This window comes from Lipotes vexillifer, unplaced genomic scaffold, assembly GCF_000442215.2.
Source record: "Lipotes vexillifer unplaced genomic scaffold, Lipotes_vexillifer_v1.1 scaffold241, whole genome shotgun sequence".
NCBI lineage: Eukaryota > Metazoa > Chordata > Mammalia > Artiodactyla > Lipotidae > Lipotes > Lipotes vexillifer.
In genome coordinates this window covers 1211220-1236342 of record NW_006784922.1, presented here as the reverse complement: position 1 = coordinate 1236342, position 25123 = coordinate 1211220, and the positions used below count along the sequence as shown (strand labels likewise).

Below are 25123 nucleotides of genomic sequence, written 5' to 3'. Positions count from 1 at the left end.
GGAAATTTAATTGACTTAGCTTATCTGTTTGTGCTGGGATTCATCATGTGGAGAGGTGGGTGCCCAATCCTGGTTTAATTAATTGCATTTAGGAAATGTAATCACAAAGTATCAACCTTGCCATTAGAACAGTTGGTTAGACATGGGCCGTAGGCTACTCAGTTTCCTTTAGAAAGAGCCTTTGGTTTTACTGACAATTATCAGAAAATCAGTGCACTATGCAAAAACAAAGAGGGAAAAGAACCTTATAATATAGAACTGGATGTTGTTACTATGTTTTTAAAAATAGAAATCAAATTATTTTTCTTAATTAGTTTGTAATGTTGGTTTCTGGGTCTTGATTTCTGCATTTTTACAAAAACAAGATAGGGATGTTGTCTAATGCCGTTTTCATTTTGGAGATAAGATGTTGGGATCGCTATTTTCTAATTACAGTTAAAGTTTAACTTGATAAATTCCAATTTCATGGGATGAGGGGGATGGATGGTGATAACAACATGATATTTAGTTGGCTGATAGATAACTCAGTGTCTCTGTTTATAAGATAACAATAAGCTTTTCAACCCAAGGTTCAGTTTTTAAGGGTATATTCTTATAAACTGAACACTTCCTTAGTATGTATGAGAGATTAATGTTATCTTTTATGTCTAGTGTAATCTCAGATTTCCTTACCATCTCACATTTTTTTCTAGGTTTTATATTCATTAATTTTTTTATGTGTCAGTCTTGGTTGAGCCTCATTGTTTCTTTGTCATGGTAATAAAACAACAGACTTGAACACTCAGAGTATGTGCTGTTGTTTTTCATACTAAACAATTTGTTGTATATACCATCTATCATACAACATTATTTCCTGCTTTTTTTCCATTTGTGGACTATCTGTAGAATTTATTTTGTGATATTCTTTTCCTATCTCCTTGCATACCATGAAGACTGCCCTTAATCACCTACTTCGTTTTCACCCTTATAAAATTTTTACAGACTGATTACACTTATATCTGATTTAATATTCACCACTTGATTTCTGGTTCTTTTCTTTGTTCCTCTATTCCTCCAATATTTCTCTTTTGATTTTTCTGTTTCTTTAGAATATCAACTCATTTAAATGACAGGTCAAACAGCCCATTTTGTTGCATATTCTTTGGTCATACAAAAATAATTTAATCTTCATCTTAATTCTATCTGACGATACAAACTATCATCAGTAAAACTGTGTCTTAATGATAATTTTAGTGGGGGGGTGAAGTGTGAAGGGATTGAACGTTAAGTACCTACTATTGCATCATTTTACATTCTCAGTTAATCTTCTCATCGATACCATTTTGCAGATGACTAAACTATGGCTCTGAAAGTTAAGCTACTTTCCTAAAAAAGACATTTGGGAGAACTGAGATTGTATGTATGACTCTGGAGCCCATGCTTTTCCTCTACTCTATCTTCCTGCTTAGCAACAAAAATAGTGTAGAACAGTATTCAGCTCAGGCACTAACATTGTGTTGAATAAAAATTGATTTCCTTTCATGAGTTTTTTCTGCTGTGTCTGTCTTCCCACAGCTGAAATCTGAATGATATATGCCCCTGTATGTGTGAGTGAGATTTCAATGAACAAAGGAAAGATTAGATATAAAAACTAATGGTAATCAGCTTACTGACTACTTACCGTTTATCGCCTTTCTGTTTTACTGTCTAAACTGCTCTGACCCTTTTACCAATTCAGCCCTGGCCAGTGAGCATTGTGCTGTGTTCCTTTTTCTATTGAAATATTGAATGTGAAATGTGAAATATTGAATGTGAAATATTGAATCACATTCAATATTGTGAAATATTGAATCAGCCCATTACACTTTAACAATCAAAGATAGTTTTGGACATGAATGAGAAACTCATAGGGCCCTCTCACTTCAGAACTTTAGGAGGAATCTAACTGTAACGAAACAGTATACTTGTAGTTACCAAAATGATCTGTAATGGTTGTCCCCATGTGCTATCTAATTTTTCAAAGAACTATCAGCTTAGCTATCAACTATACAGGCATGTCTCACTTTAAAGTAGATACTAAAATAGTGAATCATACCTTTTTTTTTTTTACTTATAATTTCAGATGTGTTATATGGGAAACTTGGCTATTTGCATTATAGCCCTTTTTACCATCGTCTTAAATACAGTAAATGCAGCTATAATCAATAGCTTGCCTGGTGCTGATACGTTTTACCAAGAGCTATTATAGTCTTGCTAAGGTACCTACAGATTTGTCTCCATTTTGCATGTATGTCCACACATGAACCATCAAGTAGATAATCTGTGTAGAGTGATGTTACTTTAAGACAAGCTGTTCTTTTAATTAATTATACTTCCATATTTTATGAACTATGAATTAAAGAGGCAGTGTGAAGTAAAAGAAACATTGGACCAGAAAGACATACATTCCAACCCAACGTGTTTTGTTTTCTTGTAGAAGTAGTAGTAAAACTGTCTTATTTTTTATATATTTTACCAGCTTTATGGAGATATAATTGACATATAACTTTGTGTAAGTTTAAGATATACAACATAATGGCTTGATATATGTATATATTGAGAAATGATTACTGCAGTAAGGTTAGTTAACATATCCATCATCTCGTGTAGTTACAAGTTAAAAAAAATTGGGGGGCGTGGGGTGAGAACTTTTAAGATTTATTGTCTTAGCAACTTTCAAATATACAATACAGTATTGTTAACTATAGTCACCACACTGCACATTACATCCCCAGAATTTATTCATCTTAAAACTAGAAGTTTGTACTCTTTGGTTACCTTCACCCATTCCTCCCTCCCCTGGCCCCTGGCTACTGCCCGTCTGCTCTCTATGAGTTTGAGGGGTTTTTTGAGTCCTCATATAAGTAAGTCATACAGCACTTGTCTTTCTCTATCTGACTTGGCATCATGCTCTCAGGGTTCATCCATGTTGTCACAAATGACAGGATTTTCTTCTTTTTTATAGCCAAGTAATATTCCTGTGTGTGTGTGTGTGTGCGTGTGTGCGTGTGTGTGTGTGTGTGTGTGTGTGTATCATATTTTCTTTATTCATTCTTCTATCAGTGGACACATACCTTGGTTCCATGTCTTGGCTATTGTAAATAATGCTGCAGTGAACATGAGGATACAGATATCTCTTTGACATAGTGCTTTTCTCTCCTTTGAATATATACCCAGAAGTGGAATTGCTGTCTCATATAGTAATTCTGTTTTTAATTTTTTGAGGAACCTCTATCCTATTTTCCATAGTGGCTGTACCAATTTCAATTCCTACCAACAGTGCACAACGGTTCCCTTTTCTCCACATCCTCACCAGCACTTGCTATCTCTGTTCTTTTTGGTAATAGCCATTCTAACAGGTTTAAGGTGTTATCTCATGGTGGTTTTGATTTGCAGTTCCCTGATGATTAATGATGTTGAGCATCTTTTCAGTGTTGTTGGCCATCTGTATGTCTTTGGGAAAATGTCTGTTCAGGTCTTCTGCCCACTTTTTAATTGGGTTGTTTGGGTTTTTTTGATGTTGAGCTGTATGAGTTCTTTATATATTTTGGATATTAACCCTTTATCAGATACATCATTTGCAAATACCATTTTCCATTCAGTAGGCTGCCTTTTCATGCCGAAAGAGTTTAGTTTGATGAATCTCATTTGTTTATTTTTGCTTTTATTTTCTTTGCCTGATCCAAGAAAACATTGCTAAGACTGATGTCAAAGAGGGTACTGCCTGTGTTTTCCAGAAGTATGTTTTCAGGTCTTACATTCAAGTCTTTAATCCATTTTGAGTTTATTCATGTAAATGGAGTGAGAAGGTGGTCCAGTTTCATTCTTTTGCATTGAATATCCAGTTTTCCGAGCACCATTTATTGAACAGACTGTCTTTTCCCCACTGAGTATTCTTGGCTCCCTTGTCAAATATTGGTTGACTGCATGCACATGGGTTTATTTCTGGGCTCTCAGTTCTTTTCCATTGGTCTGTATGTCGGTTTTTATGCTAGTACTGTTTTGATTGCTTTAGCTCTGTAATATAGTTTGAAATCAAGAAGTGTGATGCCTCTAGCTTTGTTCTTCTTTGTCAGGATTGCTTTGGCTATTCAGGGTCTTCTGTGGTTCCATATGAATTTTAGGATTGTTTTTTCTATTTCTGTTAAAAAAAATGCCATTGGAATCTTGATAGAGATTGCATATCTCTGGATGGCTTTGGGTATTATGGACATTTTAATAATATTAATTCTTCCACTTCATGAACATGGGATATCTTTCCATTTGCTTGTTTCTTCTTCAGTTTCTTTCATCATAGTTTTATAGTTTTCAGTGTACAGACCTTTTACCTCCTTGGTTAAATTTATTCCTAAGTATTTTATTATTCTCTTTGATGGTATTGTAAATGGAACTGTTTTGTTTTTTATTCCAGATAATTTGTTGTTAGTGTATAGAAATGCACCTGGTTTTTGTATGTTGATTTTGTATCCTGTAACTTTACTGAATTCATTTAGTTTTTTGATAGAATCCTTAGGATTTTCTATGTGTAAGATCATGCCATCAGCAAACAGAGACAATTTTACTTCTTTTCTAATTTGGATGCCTTTTACTACTTTTATCTTGCGTGGTTACTTGGTATTGTGGTTAATCGTAGTAGTGAGAATGGGCACCCTTATCTTATTCCTGATCTTACAGGAAAAGTTTTCAACCTTTTACCATTGAGTATGATGCTTCCTGTGGGTTTGCCATATATGGCCTTTTTTATGTTGAGGTATGTTTCTTCTATACCAAGTTTGTTGAGAGTTTTTATCATGAACATTTACTGAATTTTGTATGTTTTTTCTGCCTCTGTTGACATGATCATATGATTCATATCTTTCATTTTGTTAATGTGATGTATCACATAGATTGATTTGTGTGTGTTGAATCATCCTTTCATCCCAAGGATTAATCTCACTTGATTATGGTGTATGATCTTTTGAATGTGCTGTTGAATTTGGTTTGCTCGTAATTTGTTGACATTTTTTTCACCTTTATCCATCAGAGATACTGGCTTATAGTTTTCTTCTAGTGTCCTAACTTGGCTTTGCTATCAAGGAAATGCTGTTACCTCGTAAAATGCATTTGGAAGTGTTCCCTCCTCTTCATTTTTTTGTAAGAGTTATAGAATTGATATTAATTCTTCTTTAAATGTTTGGTAGAATTCACCAGTGAAACCATCTGGTCCTGAACTATTCTTTGTTGGGATTCAATCTGATCAATCTTCTTACTCATTATTGGTCTGTTCAGATTTTCTATTTCTTCATGATTCAGTTTGGTACATCATATGTTTCTAGTAATTTATCTATTTCTTCTAGTTTGTCCAATTTATTGGTGTATAATAGTGATCTGCTGTGATCCTTTGTATTTCTGTGGTATCAGTTGTAATGTCTCCTCTTTCATTTATAATTTTGAGTTCTCTCTTCGTTAGGCTAGCTAAAAGTTTTTGTCAATTTTGTTTATCTTTTCAAAGAACCAACCCTTGATTTTGTTGATCTTCTCTATTATTTTCTTTTTCACTATTTCCTTTATTTCTGCTTTAATTTTTGTTATTTCTTCCCTTCTGCTAAACTTGGGATTAGTTTGTTCTTCTTTTTCCTATTTCCTTGAGGTATAAGCTAAAGTTGTTTATTTGATATCTTTATTTTTCTTGATGTATGTGGTTATGGCTGTAAACTTGCCTCTTAGAGCTGCTTTTGCTGCATCTCATAAGTTTTGGTATGTTGTGTTTCCATTTCAGTTTGTCTCAAGATATATTTTTATTCCATTTCTAGTTTCTTTTTTGATCCATTGGTTGTTCGGGAATGTGTTCACTTCCATGTATTTGTGAATTTTCCAGCTTTCCCCGTTATTAATTTCTACTTTCATACCATTGTGATCAGAAAAGATACTTGATATAACTTCTGTCTTGAATTTGTTGAGACTTACTTAGTTGCCTAACATATGATCTAACCTAGAACGTGTTCCGTGTGCACTTGAGAAGAATGTGTGTTCTGTTGCTGTTGGGTGGAATGTTCTGTATGTGTTTATGTCCATTTACTCTCTAGTGTTATTCAAGTCCAGTGTCTCCTTATCGATTCTCTGTAAGAGTGGAGTAGTAAAGTCCCCAACTATTATTGTGTTGCTGTTTATTTTTCCTTTAGTTCTGGTATTATATGCTTTATATATTTAGGTGCTCTAATGCTGGATACATAAATGTTTACAATTGTTATATCTTTTTGATAGATTGATTCCTTTAACATAATATGATGAACTTCTTTGTCTCTTTAGACCATTTTTAGTTTGAAGTCTATTTTGTCTGCTATAAGTATAGCTACACCTGCTTTCTTTTGGTTACAATTTGCTTGAAATATCTTTTCCATCCCTTCACTCTCAATCTATGTGTGTCCATAAAGGTAAAGTGAGTCTCTTTTAGGCAGCATATTGTATCTTTTTTTTTTATTATTTCTTCCAACATTCTTTGTCTTTCGATTGGAGAATTTAATCTATTTACATTTAAGGTAATTATTGATAGGTAATGACTCACTGTTGCCATCTTGATCATTGTTTTCTGTTTTGTAGATCCTTTGACCCTTTCTTGCTGTCTTTGTGATTTGATGACTTTCTGTAGTGTTATACTTTGAATCCTTTATCATAATCTTTTGTGCATTTACTACAGATTTTTCCTTTGTGGTAACTATGAGGCTTACATAAAATATAACATCCTATTTTAAGCTGATAACAACTTCAAGAACATACAGAAACTTTATACTTCTACTTCTCTCCCTATCACATTTTAGGTTATTGATGTTACAGTGTCCATATTTTTATACTGCTTATCCATTATCAAAGTATTGTAGCTATGGTTATTTTTAATACTTTTTTTTTAAACTTTTAAACTAGAGTTGTAAGTGAATTAAATACAACCATTACAATGTCAAAGAATCTGTGTTTCATAATATATTTACCATTACCAGTGAGTTTTATACATTTATATGGTTTTAGGATGTTAGTTAGCATTCTTTCACTTTACAACTTGAAGAATGTTCTTTTATCATTTCTTGTAAGGCAGATCTAGTGGTGATGAAATCCCTCAGCTTTTGTTTGTTTGGGAACGTCGTTATCACTCCTTAATTTCTTTTTTTTTTAATATTTATTTATTTATTTGGTTGCGTCAGGTCTTAGTTGTGTCAGGCAGGCTCCTTACTTGTGGCTCACGGGCTCCTTAGTTGCATCAGGCGAGCTTCTTAGTTGCGGCTTAAGGGCTCCTTAGTTGTGGCATGAGAACTCTTAGTTGCAGCATGAGAACCCTTAGTTGCGGCATGCATGTGGGATCTAGTTCCCAGACCAGGGATTGAACCCCGGCCCCCTCTATTGGGAGTGCGGAGTCGTAACCACTGTGCCACCAGGGAAGTCCCTCTCCTTCATTACTGAAGGACAACTTTGCTGGGTATAGTATTCCTTTCCTGGCCTGCAAAGTTTCCGTTGAGAAATTTGCTCATAGTCTTATGGGGGCTCCCTTTTATGTGAAGAGTTGCTTTTCTCTTGCTGCTTTCAAAATTCTCTATTTTTGACTTAAGACAGTGATAAATTCTTGACGTAGCCCTTTTTTGGGTTTAACCTATTTGAGATCTGGATGTTCATTTCTCTCCCCAAGTTTGAGAAGTTTTCAGCAATCTAACCCAAGTCTTAACATTTACTAACCAACTGACTTTTGGCAAGTTGCTTAACATAACTGAAACTGTTTCCTCAACTCACAGTTTAGTTTTTAAAATTATAGATAAAGTGTGACAGTACTTTGAAAATTATTAAGCACTGTGTTTACCTGAAACCACTAGGCAATGATCAGTGAACATTCTGAAATGGAATTTACATTCTGAAATGGAATTTACAATCATGTTAATAAAAGAGGATTTTTTTCTTAAATCAATGTCACGGAAATGACAACTGTGTTAGAGTATAGTTGACACATTCAATGAGAATAGTCAGGTGAATGTAGCTTTGGGAAGATCTCTAGTAAAGCTCTTTAATGAAGCCACAATGCTAAAAGAATCAGGGACCTAATTTACTTATTTTGTATATTTGTATTTAATGTGTGGGCTTATTATTTAGAAAGGTTTTCTTTCAATTTTATGAATGTCTTAATATTGCCATCTGAAGAAAGATGTGGTTATTACTTGCAATTACTTGCAAGATAAGTTGATTTGATATATGAATTTAAATTGTATTTGGCTGGTCAAGGACCATAATTGTCTAGTATGTTTTACTTATAATTTACTTAACGTATTTAATTTATATAACAACTTTTGTTGTCCCCCCCATATCTTGACTTTTCCCAAGTTTCCATTTCTAAGAACCTAAGTGCAACTCCTTACCCAGGCTCTGTCACTGATAAATAATGAAGTAAATGACCATTGTACTTAATAGCTTCCAACACATGCAGTCCTTACCAAGTAGTACAAATTATGATGCGACTTTAAACAACATGTTCTTATGTTTTGGTTTTCATCAAAGACATTTTTCTAGTGGTTAGAATATTTCCATTTTAATCAGTACAGTCTGCATTCGCTTCCACTTTCTTCTATTTTCTGTCATTTCTGGTACAGCTAGGACACTGCTGCTTATTAGAGTAAGAAACTCTTGAAAGTTGCCAGGAGCAGATTTATTGAGTTAATACAAAGAGTCTCAACTGGCTGTATATTAAAACCACCTGGGAGTTGTTTAAACATACCCATGCCCGGGTGCCTAGGCTCCACTTGTACATTGAATCAGTGGGGGTCATAGGGAACAGGCATCATATTTTTTTAAAGTCCCTAATGAGTATAATGCCCAGTCAGGGCTGAGAACCACTGGTTTACATAGCTTAAGGTACATGGAGAGTGAGACGAATTGTGATATTAAAGAGTTAAAACAGTTAAATCTGTCTTAGAAATAAACAGAGAATTGGTGTTTTGATGATGAAAATTATGTGACCAAAAGTTAAATATATGGGAAGTATTACTCCTATCAGCTTTTTATTCTGATGTACAATGAGAAGTTTGAATTCTGAAAAGCAAAGTGCCGTTATCACACCTGAACTAAAGAATGGATACCCTTAAATAAGAGAGCTTTTGAGTTCTTGGTGATGCATGGACTAGAAAGAAAAAGATAAGCCTACCCATGAACTCTACCCAAGAGTTCTGTTAAGGATTAGTCACATGTTCATGGAAGTGGCAGAATGAGAATAATATGGCAGCATGAATCAGTGCACAGGCTCTGGAGTTGGGTGCATCTGAGCTTGAGTCCTGCCTTTGTTCTTTACTATTTCTGTGACCTTGGACACATTACTCAACTTTTCTTAAACCTGTTACTCTTTTGTAAAATGGAGGTAATAGTAGTCCCTACTCATGGAATTAAATGAGATCATGCATTTAAATCACTTAGTATAATAACTGGCACATAGAAGTGCTCCATAAATGCTAACAGGGTTGCTTTTTTTATTAGACACAGTCCAGACTTTGGAATTACACAGATGTTGTTTTCAATGCTCAATCTGCCACGTACTGGCTGGGCAAACTACTTAACCTCTTTGAACCTCAGTTAATATAAAGTAGAGTTAATATCTACCTCATAGTGCTGCTGTGAATATTTAATGAACTGAATTATATAGGAAGTACCTGATTGTAGATTGGAGTGAGTTTTGAGATCTAGTTTTCCTTCTTGTAACCTGCTCAGTTTGATACTAGCCTTTTTTAAAAAATGTTTGTTTGTAAACTTTAGCACTTGAGTCTCATGACTAGTCGTCTTCAGAGGTCTTCCTGAAAGTGCACTCTGAGAATACATTTATTTAAATTTTCCATAGTACTTATTTTCATTTTCTTTTTTTTTTTCTGTAAATCTTTCAGCTCTTAGACGACAATAAATTGTAATGCCAGAGGATTGTAATTTTAACCTCTTAGCATAATTCTTCCAAGTGGTGAATGAGCTCCATCACCCTAATCAATCAGTCAGGAACAATTTAAAACCTACTATGTGTCTAGCACCATGTAATATCAGAGGATCCGTATGCTGTTGTCCCTGCCCTTTAATCTAGTTGAGCTCATTTCCTCAAGTAGCTTGGGCTCAATGGTTGCTTTTGCTTTTTCCTCTCTTTTTTGTTTGATCCTTAATCTCTGACTACTTTATAGAATCTCTTGAAGAACCTTCTAGTTCTACTGATATCTATTATTTAGCAAGCCTGTCGACATTTTCATTCTTTGACATTAAAAAAAACCTCATTTTTAAAAAGTTACTAATAGGGCTTCCCTGGTGGCGCTGTGGTTGGGAGTCCGCCTGCCGATGCAGGGGACACGGGTTCGTGCCCTGGTGCGGGAGGATCCCACATGCCACGGAGCGGCTGGGCCTGTGAGCCATGGCCGCTGGGCCTGCGCGTCCGGAGCCTGTGCTCCGCAACGGGAGAGGCCACAACAGTGAGAGGCCCGTGTACCGCAAAAAAATAAAAAATTAAAAAAATAAAAAGTTACTAATAATCATCTGCCTTTAGACTTTCCCTTCTTTCCCTTCATACCTGAATTTTGGTTCAATTTCTTATAAAAGTTTTATTAAATAACTTTATAAAATAACATGTTCTTTTTAGCCCTCTAGACATCTGAATTTTTTTTTTTCATTCTTGTTCATCATAACATCTTTTTGTGAAAAAACAGTGTAAGAGACATTTTATTTTGGAAGATCTGATTCACATTCAGCAAATGATTCAGCAGATGACTTAAGCTGTATTTTGATTTATCTGCTTGTCAAATGAAGATAATACTTGCCACCTACTTACAAGAAAGGGATGTTGTGAAGATCAGATTTAGAATGTTTTGAACTCATTTACTCAATGCTATTGAAATATCTCATTTTTATTATATTTTCACACTGTATACATACTGCTTTTTTAGATCTATTATAATTTTTATAATAGTAAAATACGATTTTTACTTTTCTACCTCACTACAAAGGTATCAAATACATCTTATTTCTTTAGTATACAAGTGGTTTTCTTTATGATTAGTTTCCCAGTTTACAGAAATTGATGTTTCTGTTTAAAAGGCAGTTTATCAGGGGCTTAGAGACTGGACCCTGGAAGCAGGTTAGTTGGGTTTGAGTCATGGGTTTGAGTCAAACTTCCTAACATAGTCTGTGAGGTCTTCCTAGCCCTGCCTTCCTCTCACTTTCACTTTTTAGTAAGTCCTATTAGATCTCCGGTAAAAAGTCACTTCCTCAAGGGAGTCCTTTCTTGACCTCTTAAGTGGGTTAGCATAATGTCCCCACAGCCCCTGGTACTATCCCCTACCACAGTCATTCTCCACTGAGGCAGTGCCACTCTCTGAGGGGGGAGGGGAATGTCCTAGTAATTGGGAGGTGCTCTTGCCACTTAGTAGGTAGAGCTGAGGGGTACTAGATCTTCATCATTAAGAATTGTCTGGAGCCCTGAATGACTTTTGAATATCCCATTAGGGAGTTAAATAGGTGAAAAAAATCTGTTCATAGCTGTCAGAGCCTAGAGTCTAACTTAGTTTCACATATACATATGGAATTTTTTGCAGGATTTTAATTAAATGTTGAGTTTTCCAGGAATAAAACTACTGTATTATTGAAGGAAGATTGTACCTTGTTTTGCTTGGAACTCTACCAAGAATTGTTCACCATTTTGGGAAATCATATCACTGATGGCAACATTTATCACATTCATGGTGATTGATCATATAGGTGGAAACATTTGACTGCTCAGTAAATATTTGTTTGAATTTAATTGAAATTAGGAGAGAAGAAAGACTCTGAAGCATATGGGAGAAAAGCACATCTTTCTTCCTGGCAGAATATTTTCTTTTTTTCCTATTGCACTTCAATCACATACTTCATTCATAGGTAGTACATCTGTCTCTGTCACTAAATGAGAACTTAGGGCAAGAACAGTATTTTACTTACCTTTGAATCTCTAATGCTCACTGAGTACATGGTAGTTGCTCAGCTTAATATTTATTCAGTTGAATTAATGGACAATAATAGTATTTGAGTAATGAACAACAATAGTATTTATTCAGCAAATACTTATTGAATCCCTCTGCTAGAGTGATTCAAAGGGGCAAAAAGATACTGTCACTGCTCTCAAGGACACATGATGTGTTGCTAAGACAGACCTGGAAATAATTATAATATGACAGTTTGTGAAATGGAAATAGCCATAAACTATAGATTTGTAATGAAAAAAATACTGAAGTCTTGTGGGGAGGTCCTACAATAATGTTAGAGAAGAGAAATAGTAGTATCCAGTACCAATCATAGTGCCAAGGAAGACTCTCAGTAAATACTTGGAAACTGAGTAGAGGAGCATATCTCTGAAGAGTGAGATGGAGTTTGCCAAGTGGTCAAATTTAAAGAGTTCATTCCAGACAGGAAGTCCCTATTCAAAGGCTCAGAGGTATGAGAGGCACAGCTGGCATTGCTGGAGCATAAAAGTTGGAGGTTGAGTTGTAAGAGATAAAGCTGTCCCTGGAGGTGATGGACCAGATCATGAAGAGCCTCTTCCATGAAAAAGAAGTTACGATTTCATCTTGCAAGCAGCAGAAAATCATTGATTAATGTAACAAACACAGCCACTAAATTTCAAACCATACTGTATGCCAGGCAAGTATCTATAATCCTATTACAGAGTCAGTATGTTCTCATTTTATAGTTGGAAAACTGAGGCTCAGAGAGATTAATTAACTTGCCCAGGTTTTCACTGCTACTAAGTGAAAGAACTAGGATTTAAATTTAGGTTGATTGAGTCCAGACCTTCTGTCTGCCTTATTTTTACTCCAACCAGTCTGGCTTCTTTACCTCTCATAAACTCTAGTAAATTCAAATTTTTAATGTAAATTCAAGTTCTTAACAGTTTAGGACTAGAGTAAGTTTTAGTCTTCTGAAGACCAAGATGTTATCTTACAGTAACTTACCTCTTGCAAGCTTTTTATTCTGGTGCCAGCTTCTGTATAGATAGTTCAAATAACTGTCTTGGCTTATTGAAATGCCTTTTGTGGGGGAGCGGGGACTTACCATTGAATGTCATGGGCCAATCAGCATGATCTGTGTACTCTAAAAGAGAAAACTTTGAAGTGCTATTTCCCTTCTCTGAAACATTTCTGAGTCTTCAATGTACGAAAAGAATAGTAACTATTTTAAGAAAATTTAATATTAATCTTGATATTCTAATTAATATACATGTAGTTTACTGTCTAAGTAAACGATCTCTACCTCATAATTCTGGTGTGCTTGCTTAGCTTGAAGTATTTCAGACATTATGTAAATAACCCTGCGATATCTCTGGCTACCCTAGGGTAAGATTCTTCCTAATTTTAATGGCTACTAAGATGTGGTAAGTTCTGGAGATAGAGGTGGCAATGGTTGTACAACAATGAAAATGTACTTAATGCCACTGAACTGTACACTTTAAATGGTTAAAATGCTAAATTTTCTATTATGTATATTTTACCACAATTAAAAAATGTGGTATAGAAGTTCAAAGTGGCCTGAGATCTCTTATCAAGCAATTAACAATCAAATATTTTTGAGAGCCTTTTGTTCCAGATAACTTGAGTAAGGTGTGAGGGAACAGTTTATCTCAGTTCTTCCTATCTCATCATCACAGGCTGATCACATTAAATGTTCTTAATACTAAGCTATTCAAAAAGAAAAAGAATTCTGTTTATTTGATGCAGGGATAAAGAAGGAAGCATGGTAATGATATGGGGCAGCCATCCTCAGGATAGGTATGATGAAGGTATCTTTTGGACTTGGCTCCTCTTGGCCCCTGGCATTAGTTTCTTTTTCAGAAAGGCAGCTAAGGAGTTAAGTAGGTATCCAGTTGTCACCTCAACAGGTGGGATATATATGGTAGCAGCTCAACTCATAACTAAGGCTCAGACTTTAAGGTTCCTCACCCTCTCTTCACCCACTCCCTCCCCCGTCCAGGAACAGGAGAAATTTAAAATGTTCACCCATTAGATTAACCAAAATTAAAAGAACGTGCTGGTGGATATATGGGAAACATATTATTGGTGAGTGTGGATTGCAACTGTTTTTGGAAAGTAACCTGGTAATAACTATTAGAAATTTTTAAATACACATACTTTTGGCCTAATAATCTCACTGGGTTGCCATTACTGGGTAGGGGGACATTAGTACAAGAATGTTTTTTGCCTTGTTGTTTGTAGTCACAAAAAAGTAGAAGCAACCTGGAAGCCAATCAGGAAATAGTTGAACAAGTTATGTTCTATCCATTCTAAAGACCAATGTGCAACTGTTAAAAAGTGAAAAGTTAAATCTATATGTAGTGGCCTGGAATGATAGCCATGCAATATTATGTGTTTTAAAGTTTTTAGTTAATAGAGTGTAGTATGTGGCATGATCCTAAAAAACAAACCAGAACTATGTGTATGTTTGAGAATAGAGAAAGGTGTAGAAGGATTCATATCAAACTGTTAAAACTGATTCTGTCAGGGAGGTAAGCTTAGTGATGAAATTGAATTAACTATTTTGTACAACCATGTTGTTTGATTTGTTGTAATATTGTTTTTGTAAAGTTTTTTTGAAGTTTCTGAAGTAAAAAAGTCAAGAGGGAAAGGGGAGAGGTCTATAGTGATAGAAATTATAATAGGGATTATGGCATGGGTTGATGACCGAGAATGGGTACAAGAGAAACCTTGGTACTGGTAATGATCTTTATCTTGATGTGGATGTTGGTCACACAGGTATTCATAGGTATTCACTTTATAAAAATCTATCTACTTGTATGCTTATGATTTGTACAGGTTACTGTATATATTATATCAATTGAAAGTTTATTAAAATTATGGCATGTCAATACAATGGAATAATTCTTTTAAAAATACTTTTAATACTTAATGATATATGGAATTGGCCAAGAAACAAGACAATCCCATTATTATAAAACATATAAACACACAGAATGGAGACTGGAATTAAAAACAGTACAATATTATTAATAGATATTATGTCCAGATATCATTTTTGTTTTGGGGGGTTTTGTTTGGGTGTTGGATCATTTAGGAAGTTGGTAGAATTTAGTGAGCAAAGCCAGATTACAGGATATTAAGCAGAAAATAAAGGTGAAGAAGGAGAGAGGAAAAGGTTTTTTTAAAAACAGAAAAACACTGCTAACTAGAGAGGTACTGTAAGGTCAGGTAATTTTTTTTAACCCCTGCTAGGAAGGGACTAAATTCAGCTGTCAAACCATCAAGTAGTAGTAGATCCATATGAAAAAATCCTCTCCTTCAGCAAATTCAGTTTCATTTTTACAATTATTCATGCCTGATACTTAAGTTTTGTTTTTGTTTACAAGCATTTAGTTTTAAAGAAACTGTCATTGATATGATAGTTTCCATTGATTGTAGCAGATGCAACTCATGGTAGTTTAAGAAACCTATATTGTCCTCCCAATCTTAACTAATTAACTGTTGTAATTTCCTTTGATCTTTTTGCTCCATAGTTGCCACATGGGGGCAAATAATACTTCCTCCGGTCGGAGTGATAATAAAATGAGAAAACGCATGTGAAAACACGTTAATAGAATTCAGCACTATCCAGTTGTAAAATTGCGTTATTTTTCATGTATTTCTTCAGCCCAAAGTTATTAGTTGTGAAATGCGGTTATTTCAGGTGGAGTTTATTTCACCTGAAATAAACTAATAAAGAGTTTATAATAAAGAACTCTTAATAAAGAGTTCAAAAGTTGAAGTTTATGAAAGGATGCATTTTTTCGGTCAAATTATGCAAATGTAAGTGCAACATGTAGTGTTTATCGAAGTGTGGGTTGTGATTGCAATGCATCTTTAATGTTTTAGACTAAATATTAGTATTTAGTGCTTTATATATCAAACTGAAATGTAAACATTTTTATTTCTTCTCCTTAAGTATTGTTGAGCTGTCGGAATTATCAGGCTTTTTTCCTTATTACAGTCATTCTTAATTACTAACCATGTTAACTTAAAATGACTGAAACCCAAAATCAGATCTCTTCAGGTGATTCGCAGGGATTTTGATAAGGACTTGATTTTTGATTAGCCCTTAAATCAGTAATAATCTGGATGGAACTAGAGTTGGGTTGGAGAAAACTGCGTGGCACTAGGACCCAGGGGGCTCCCGTGAGCGGATCTAGGGGCCAGATTGCAAATTCGCGGTGACTCAGTCTGGTCGGCTCCTTGCGCTCGGCGGCCGCGGCGGCAGCAGCAGCAGATATTAGCGGCCGAGCTGCTAGGATCAGTTTCCCCAGGTTTCACCGTCCGAGACTTCTTTCGGGGTGCCCCAGGCAGGTCCGAGGCGTCCGGAGAGCGCAGGGGTCGTTCTGGCGGGGAGGAGGGGGGTGCTTGGCGCGGGAAGCCCTCGGGCCTGTGCACGGGGAGTAACATTTGCTCCGTCTCTTCCTGTGTCTGGCTTTATTTGCAGCAAACCAAGATGGAGTATGAGTGGAAACCTGACGAGCAAGGGCTTCAGCAAATCCTGCAGCTGCTGAAGGAGTCCCAGTCCCCCGACACCACCATCCAGAGAACCGTGCAACAAGTATCCTTTCCGAGGCCTCGCCGCCGCCCGCGCAGCTTGCCCAGCGCGGGGCCCGCTCTCGGCGGCCGGGTGGCTCCCGCCGCCCCTCCCCCTCCTCCCGCTCTCCGGATCCCTCCGCCCTCCGTCCGCCAGCCCGTGAGGAGAGGCCCGCCCGCCGCCGCCCCTGCCCGCCGCCTCGCGCACGCGGCCCTCGTGCCTCCGGTTCGGAGCGCCGCAGCGTCCGCCGGCTTCCGGCCTGCGGGAAGCTGGGGGCTGCTGGCCGTCGCCCGCGATCGCGACATGTGAGTCGGCCGCCCGTCACGTCCCCGCCCGCCGCTGACCGGCTGAGGGGGTGGAGAGCGGAGCAGCCGGGTGCCGGCGCTGACCCCCGACCGACGCCCCGGCCCACACAATGCGCGGAGGGGGCGGCGGGCAGAGCGCTCTATGCACGGCGGAGATCGGCGGCCTGAGTGGGGTGGAGCTGGCGCGGGGTTTGAACCTCCTGGGTGTTGGGCCTGGGGTTTCTGCCAGGCCCTTGCCCGGAAGGGCTGGAAACCAAGAAGTGAGGGGTCTCACGCCTCACCCCGGGGCTCTTCGTGCCAGCACCTGTTGCGAGCTCCCTGCCTCCCGAGTGAGATTTTCTTTTTAAATCTTTGGCTCAAGACGGTCTGCTCAATTACCAAGTCTTTACCGAGTTTGCTGGTCCTATTACTACGGATTTAGAGGCAGGAAGGCTTAAGAGAAGAAGCAAAACCTCTACTGTGTGCTTTCTGTAGTGCCCTAAACTGGTCAAATGGAGAGCTCTTGCTGCATCCAATAAGGGAAACAAATTCACCCGATCAGAAATAACCGTTTTATCTCTTATTTTAAGACGAAGTTAATTGTTTAGGAAACTTAAGTCTGCTGTTTGCAAAAAAAAAAAAAAAACTCTTTAATTTTTATTGTTAATAAACGGAAAATTGCTTAGTATGGAATTTGGTAAGTAAGCTCTTTTGGCGTAGTTTGGACGTATTTAAATTTAAAACACTATAAACAAGTTAAATACAGTTACTTGAGAAGTTCTGGTAAATAAGTTTCTCAAAGAAGTACTACATTGCTGTAACTTAAAACTTTTCAGTAGGTAAGTATCTAGCCTTTTGGTTAATTAATACTGCTTATTTTAAAATGGAGGTGTTAATGATTTAGGTCTACTTGGTTTGTTTGGTTTTTTTTAAGCCATTTCGCTTGTATACTGCGAGTACTGAGGGAAGAATAGTCTTTTTGGGGTGTATTGGAGCTTGTATTTGAAACATTGTTGTGGCTCAGTCTTAATTTGTGTTGTCATAGCTGTAGAAATGATAAAAGTTGATATTTGATGAATTGTAGGTGCTATGTGACAGTTAATTTCTTAAGTTAGCCAGTCCCAAACCTGCATTGTAATTTCTTGTACAGCACTGTATGTCATAATTTTTTGTTTTAGTACATATTTATTAAGTACCTTTCATATGCTCAGTACTATGCGTGCGCTAGGAATCAAATTTACGGTTTATTCTGTGTGCCTGGAGCATAGTATGCCCTCTGCATGAGGAACAAATTAAATTTCAGTAGATAAAGGTTAATAGTATTTTAAAAATACTCACTGCTTTATATTTTCAGAGTGCCTAATAATGACTTTGTTCTTTTATGTCTCCTTTGGAAGGAATGTAATTATTGTTTTTGTATAGGCTTGAGCACTTCCAGAAAGATCGTTATACTATTATGGATAGATAGCTCAAGTCCTAAGAAAGTGAACCTTATCAGGAAATATTTATAAAAGATTATTAGCTTATCAGCATGCTGTTAATCTTGGCTATTCACGAAAGAAAGAAATCACTAGGGTTTTTTTGGTCAAAGAAAGTACACTTTGGAATTTTTCTAGAGAAATGTATTTTGATAGTTAATTTATGTTCTGAGCACTGAGCGCTGAGAGTATTCTAGTGTATAATAAGTAGCTAATATGGTGTTTCTAGAGTGTGTATCGTGGATTTAATTTAAAGATTTAGGTCTATTGAGAAAATTCTGTTTAATAAAACACAATTAGAGATGTTATTAAAAAGCATGTTAGGGATTAGAGGGCATGAAGAAAGACATAGTAGAGCATTATGTCATTGCTGCCTGCCAACAGAATGAAATGCCTGCACGTTGGTGTCACTGGAAACGTTAGGTGTCTTGTTGGGGGGTGGGGGGCAGAACTGTAGAACTGTTGCAGTGTGGTAATTTTATAATACTGACTGTTATAAGGTTTGATAATGTAGACTTGCACATAAATAGCATTTTATCTTAACTTTTTGAATTCTAAAGAACAAATGAGTCTAATAAAAGCACTTTAAGTTAAAAGGCGATTTTATAAAGTTAATTTCCCTAAGTGATCTTTGAGAGACTTGTTTTTGTTTCTTTGAGATGCTTTTCATTTTTGTCATTATTTAATACTTAAATACCTTTCTGATTAGGGGTTTTTTTTAAGTTCAAATAAATCAAAGAAATTGTTTTGAAAATTTTTTTCATATGATATGCGCCTTGCTGAAGGTGGAGCTTGGCTTATTTTGTCTTGAATATAATTGATGTAAAATATTAATATTTCAGCCATAAATCGCACAAGAGGTTTAACACAACCATTGGTGTGTTCTTGGAATAGCATATTGATGGTTTTAATAAGATAACTTTTATTCTTACTGGAAAAAATGCAAGGCTATAAATCACAAAAGAGATTCTTGATTTTAGGTTAAAACTGCCTAATTCCTTCCTTAGATTACACTGAGAAGTTTCCTTAACTACTGTTTGTTCTAGAAACTGGAACAACTCAATCAATATCCAGACTTTAACAACTACCTGATTTTTGTTCTTACAAAATTAAAATCTGAAGGTAAGTAGGGTTTGTGTTGGTAACTACTTAAAAGTTTCTTACACTTCAAATTTTGTCTTTGAGATGTGTTAAAATATACGAAGAGTTATTTATTTCAAAGGATTTCACTTTGTAGTAACCCACTTGCTTTAAACATGTGGAATGAAAGAGTTACTATCACTCTAAGCTTTTGGATGCTTAATAAGCATTCAGTTGTTAATTGAGTGTTTTTGTAATAAATTCACTCATTCTTTGCAAATGAAAAGAATGTTGCAAAGTCTACTTTGGTGTTTTGCTTCAATCCTTTTACATGAATGTCATAGAGATTGATTTCTTTTAATACACAGATTGAATGCAGGATTTGCTAAATAACTGACTATATGTGTGATCGTATTTGTATGATTAAAAGTTCATATAACCAAAATGAAAAGTCATGTATAATCCCATCACTCAGAGACAATTGTTAATCTCTTAATTCTATACTCCTTTATATGGCTATGTACTGTTTTAAATTTTAACCAGAAAAAGGATCGTTCTATTTATAGACTCCTGTAACTTTTTTAAACCTTGTAACAGTATACATGAAACTTTTTCATTAACTATTCTACAACAGTTTTAAATTACCTCTATAACAGCCTGATTTTTAAATGACATGATCATCTGATTTTTAAATGACACGATCATTTGATTGTTTCTAATACAAGTAGTGTGTCCATCTCGACTTTATTCATTTTACAAGTATTTATTCAGCACCTCTCTGCCAGGCAGTTTGCTCGCTCAGGGGCAATAAAAGTGAACAAAATAAGTGAGAATCTACCCTCGTGGCGCTTACATTGTAGTGACAGGTGTTCTTCATAGAGTTATTTGAGTATTCCCTTCCTGGAACATTGTCAGACACCCAGAAGCACTCAAGTATTTTTTGAGCAACTGACTGGCCTCTAAATGAAAGCACTATACCGTTTCAGAAGCCATAGTGCAATTAGTAAAAACTACTACACTTGGAGTTGAGAAATAAGTCTTAGACTCTGACACTCATTTCACCTCTTTTGCTTTTTTCAGCTACAAAATGCTTGTGTTAGCCTATCAGACTGTCCATAAGGTTTCAACTCCAAGCACTAGCGAGTGGGTTAACGGTCTTAAAATCTCACTAATCTTGTATTTATTCAGATTTTAATAATTCATGCACAGTATAATGATTTATTTTGAATTTTTTCAAATTTTCTAGTTAATTTTAGGGATTTTAATTTGTGATTGAGGCATGTAAGAGAAACTTTTTAAATTTTTAAATTTTAAGAAACTAGAAAGTCCTTCAACATATCTTTACATTCAGCAATTAATATTCCTAGTTTGATAAACATACATTAATGTGATGTGTTATTTCTTAATATAGAAATTTTATTTTTCCCACATTCTAGTTGTAATCAGATAATTCTATAAGGACTTAAAGATTTAGTAAATGAATTTTTCTAAACTATATTGTTTAACTTGAAAATTTTAAGTTTGTTTTCACCAAGTCGTCTATTCTGTCATGTCTTCATCCTGAATTCCAAATATTAAGATTGGTATAATATTATACTCTTTCTTAAAACTTTCTTGGGCTATGAGGATACATCAGGTATTTTTAAAAGCAGACAAACTTACAATTCAAATAGCAGGAGAAGTTGGGTGTGTAACTGCCTCCCAAAAGACCTATTAATTGCAAAACCACAAAATGCTGGAAAGGATTTTATGTGATACTTAGTATTTCTTCCTGTGTTTATTCATTTATTTGGGACACAAGTTTGCTATATCTAGTTTTCTATTTTAAAAAATTAGCATTGTGGCCATCCATATTAGAGAAGGAACATAAGTAAATTCTTGAAATGAAAATGCTTATTTATTTAGGAACCTTTTTGCCATTCCTCATGTGAATTTGTTTACACTAAATCATGGAGTAAAATTTTAGATGTGGAGAGACCTCAGAGATCAGCTCATCTACTTCCCTCACTTTACAGATGAGAATTGAGACCTAGTAGTCTTTTTAAAAAGAGAACGTGGTTAATTTTTGGCTCTTCTAAGTGAATTTGGGACTGGGGATATTTTTAATTAAAATAAGTATTTTGATATAAAATGTTTTATGTTTTTAATTTTAAATCATTTCACCTCGTGATTTTTTTTTTTTTTTTTTTTTGCGGCACGCGGGCCTCTCACTGTTGTGACCTCTCCCGTTGCGGAGCACAGGCTCCGGACGAGCAGGCTCAGCAGTCATGGCTCACGCGCCCAGCCACTCCGCGGCATGTGGGATCTTCCCGGACCGGGCCGTGAACCCGCGTCCCCTGCATCGGCAGGAGGATTCTCAGCCACTGCGCCACCAGGGAAGCTCACACCTCGTGATTTTTTTAAAACTTCATCTTGTAGTCTTAATTGTAAAAATGATACAGTGTATTTCTTATAAACAAATACACATGCCATTTAAAATTACATGACTGAATTATTAATGGCTGGCTTAAGAAAAGCTTATTGCTCGAGGAAGTTAAATTTATAAAGTTAAATAAATATTCATTTATTTTATGGAAGTTTTAAACTTTCAAGAGAATTTAGAAGTGTTTTTGTTTCATTATAAGTTACTGATTGAATGATGGTAATTGAAACCAGGAAGAAATTTTTAGAGGGTGGCATAAAAAGCTCATAGGCTCTATTGCTGTGATGGCTTCAATGGGGTTTATATGCAAAGAAACAGTCTTTTTGCCTCCTCCTGTCCTGTACCCCTGAAGATTTCAATGCCAATCAGACTTTGAGAGCATACTACTAACTAGAACAAGCTTGGGTGGTTTTATTTTTTAATAAAGTATGTAAAACAGTAGTGCTGAAACAGCATATTGTGTTCAATACACCAGCTGTTCATATCTTTCAGCCCTTTGAGGAGGGTGATCCTGTACCGTGCATCGAGTGTAGGCTCTGGAGCCAGACTCCTAAGGTTGATGTTTTGGCTTCCCCACTTCGTAGTCTTGTGTGACTTTGGCAAAGGCCTCAGTTTCCTTGTTTGTGCAGTGGAGATAATAATTCCTGTCTCATGAGGTTGTGAGGATTAAATGCAAACTACTTGGAAAGCACTTAGCAGTGTTTAGTACCTAATAAACATTCAGAAAATGTTAACTGTTGCTAATATTGTTGGTGATGAGGCCAATTGTTAAAGCATTGGTTATATTCTAATATTAAATTGGTTCTTGGAAAATTTGTTAGTACTATCTACGGATTAAACTTCTTTTACGTAGACTGTATTTTTTAAAAACTTCTGGAAATTTAAATATTGTTTTACTCCCCACCCCCTTTTTTTTTTAGCTCAGAGGCAAGTGAAAAACATGATATAAATGAACGGCAGTTATTTGTATGTGAAGGTGATCCCATATGTTCTTTGTCCACTTAATTTTTTAATAGGATATCTTTAGTGACTAATACTTTCAGATCTGTAATTTGATGTTTATATCAAGTTCCAATAAAGCTTGAGTACATTGGCCATATATAAACTAAATTAACTCTTAAATTAAATCAGTGGTTCTCAACCAGGTGCAGTTGTGTGTGTGTGTGTGTCCACTGCCCAATGAGACATTTGACATTATCTGGAAACTTTTGGTTGTCACAACTTGGAGAGGTAATACTGGCACCTATGGCCAGTGATACTGCTAAACATCTTACAGTGCACAGGACAGCACTCCTCAACAAAGAATTACCTGGCCCAAAGTGTCAATAGTGCCAAGGTTGAGAAACCCTGAACTATAAATCATGGAGCTAATCCTTGGATAATCATTTATGGTATTTTTTTTCCTGGTTATAGCAAATTAATGAAATGTTACAATCAGTTTCTGAATACATTTTTAAAGTTACCGTTCTTGGTATATTTTGAAATGAAAACTACTTTAAAACTCAGTGCTGTTGTTATTTTGTTACAGATGAACCCACAAGATCTTTGAGTGGTCTAATTTTGAAGAATAACGTGAAAGCACACTTTCAGAACTTCCCAAATGGTGTAACAGACTTTATTAAGAGTGAATGTTTAAACAATATCGGTGACTCCTCTCCTTTGATTAGAGCTACTGTAGGTAAGTAATCTCACAATTTTGCTTATCCTGTTTTTAACTGGGTTGGTTTCTGATATGACAGACCATTTCCATAGGAATTTTTATCATCCATTTCATGTTGAATTGTGATGGGGAAAATTTTTCATTGCTGCTTTTGAAATAATGTTACTAAAAGCTCTCTTAATCCAGTGAGACCAGGTTCACTAGTAGTTGCTTAATCAAAGTTGGTTACAGTGGGGCATTAACAAGTGATATTCATCTAGGGCTACTGTTTTTTCTGTGGGTTCCTTAATTATGTCTTCCTTGTGTCATACATGGGGTATAATTTCCAGTTTCACTTTCTTTTACATGTAAAGAAAAACTTTGTAAAACATCTTCCATGCAGGACCTTAGATTTTCATTATATCCCCCCCTTGTTTTTAATTCATATTTGCCTTGTCTGTACCTAATTACAGTAATTTTTGAGTCTTTTCAGTGTTCAACTTGTTTTTAGTGAAAGAACAACTTTCTACCATTTTATGAAAGACTGTGTTAAAATGCTTAGTTTATAGTAACTGGAATAAGTAGGTTTGGGAGCCAATACAACTAACTGACTGTGGGTAAGCACACACATCATCTCGTAGAAGCAGAAATAGACATGTACTGCACAGTAGCCCACCAATGGGTAGATTCCATATGCCATGGGGTTTCAGCAGCTATGTTTTACAAGGACCTGGAAAGCTTCTGTTCATCTGGCAGGTTGGTTAAATGGAATTCAGTTAAGAACCTCCATAATGTGTCAGTCATTTTCATTAAAAGTTCTTTGCTTTTGTATATTTTGTCTCATGGTAGGTTTGAAAAGTACCTACTCTTACTCAAAAAGCAGAGGCTATGTAACTTCCCTCCAAATATTAAACATTGCCATTATTAACACTTATTTTAAATAGGATAGGTAGAGGGCATTTATAATTTGAGGAAAGGGTCTCCCTAGGTTATTCTCATGGACCCTCATATACTCCTGATTTTCTACCAGACTCTTGACAGTGGTAAAATGGATGGTGTACCAGTGTATACCAGTCTTCTTAAAATTTTTTTAATCTTATCAGTACATATGGTAAATCTTGCCAAGGAAGTGTATTGGGAAGGACCACATTTCAGTGACTGTGTGGTAATCCATTAGAGAGGTATAAAATTGTTTCTCCTTGTTAAAGAATGTATGGTTTATAATTTTATTATTTCAGTGAACATCCTTTTATGTATTTCATACACAGGTGAGAAAGTTTCTATAGAATTCATTTGTAGAAGTGGTATTACTGGGTCAGAGTGTGTTTTTTAAACATTTAAAATTTTAATAGGTATTGCCAAGCACATCAGTTTTCACTCCCATCTTTGTTGAGAACACTGAGAATTACAATTTTTCACTTTTTGGAACTGCGTTGGCATTAGAATATTTTTTGAGAGTGGATGAGATTATATGGGGCCAAATTTATTTGAATTTGTTAGTCTGTCAACATTCTTTAATATTCTCAGAAGAAGTCATGAATGTCAGCAGACTCTTAGTACCAAGTTTTAGTTTGTGTTTAATTTTTATTATTGCTTGTTTTAAGACATGTTTGGTTTCCTTTAGGCAGATCCAGAAATTTCTCTTTCC

At 35.8% G+C, this 25123-nt stretch overlaps 1 protein-coding gene across 3 annotated transcripts in view; it reads left to right on the top strand.

Moving 5' to 3' along the window:
• TNPO1 (transportin 1) overlaps positions 1–25123 on the top strand; it is an 85194-nt gene that overhangs the window by 18588 nt on the left and 41483 nt on the right. Inside the window, exons 1-4 of one of the 3 annotated variants that reach the window (XM_007457053.1) lie at positions 16299–16345; positions 16483–16596; positions 19381–19456; positions 23365–23514. In XM_007457053.1, coding sequence (XP_007457115.1) covers positions 16492–16596; positions 19381–19456; positions 23365–23514 — 331 coding nt within the window. In that variant the 5' untranslated portion in view covers positions 16299–16345; positions 16483–16491. Of the gene's footprint in view, positions 1–16298; positions 16346–16482; positions 16597–19380; positions 19457–23364; positions 23515–25123 lie in introns of those variants that run through there. The other 2 variants (XM_007457052.1, XM_007457054.1) reach the window with 2 other exon arrangements.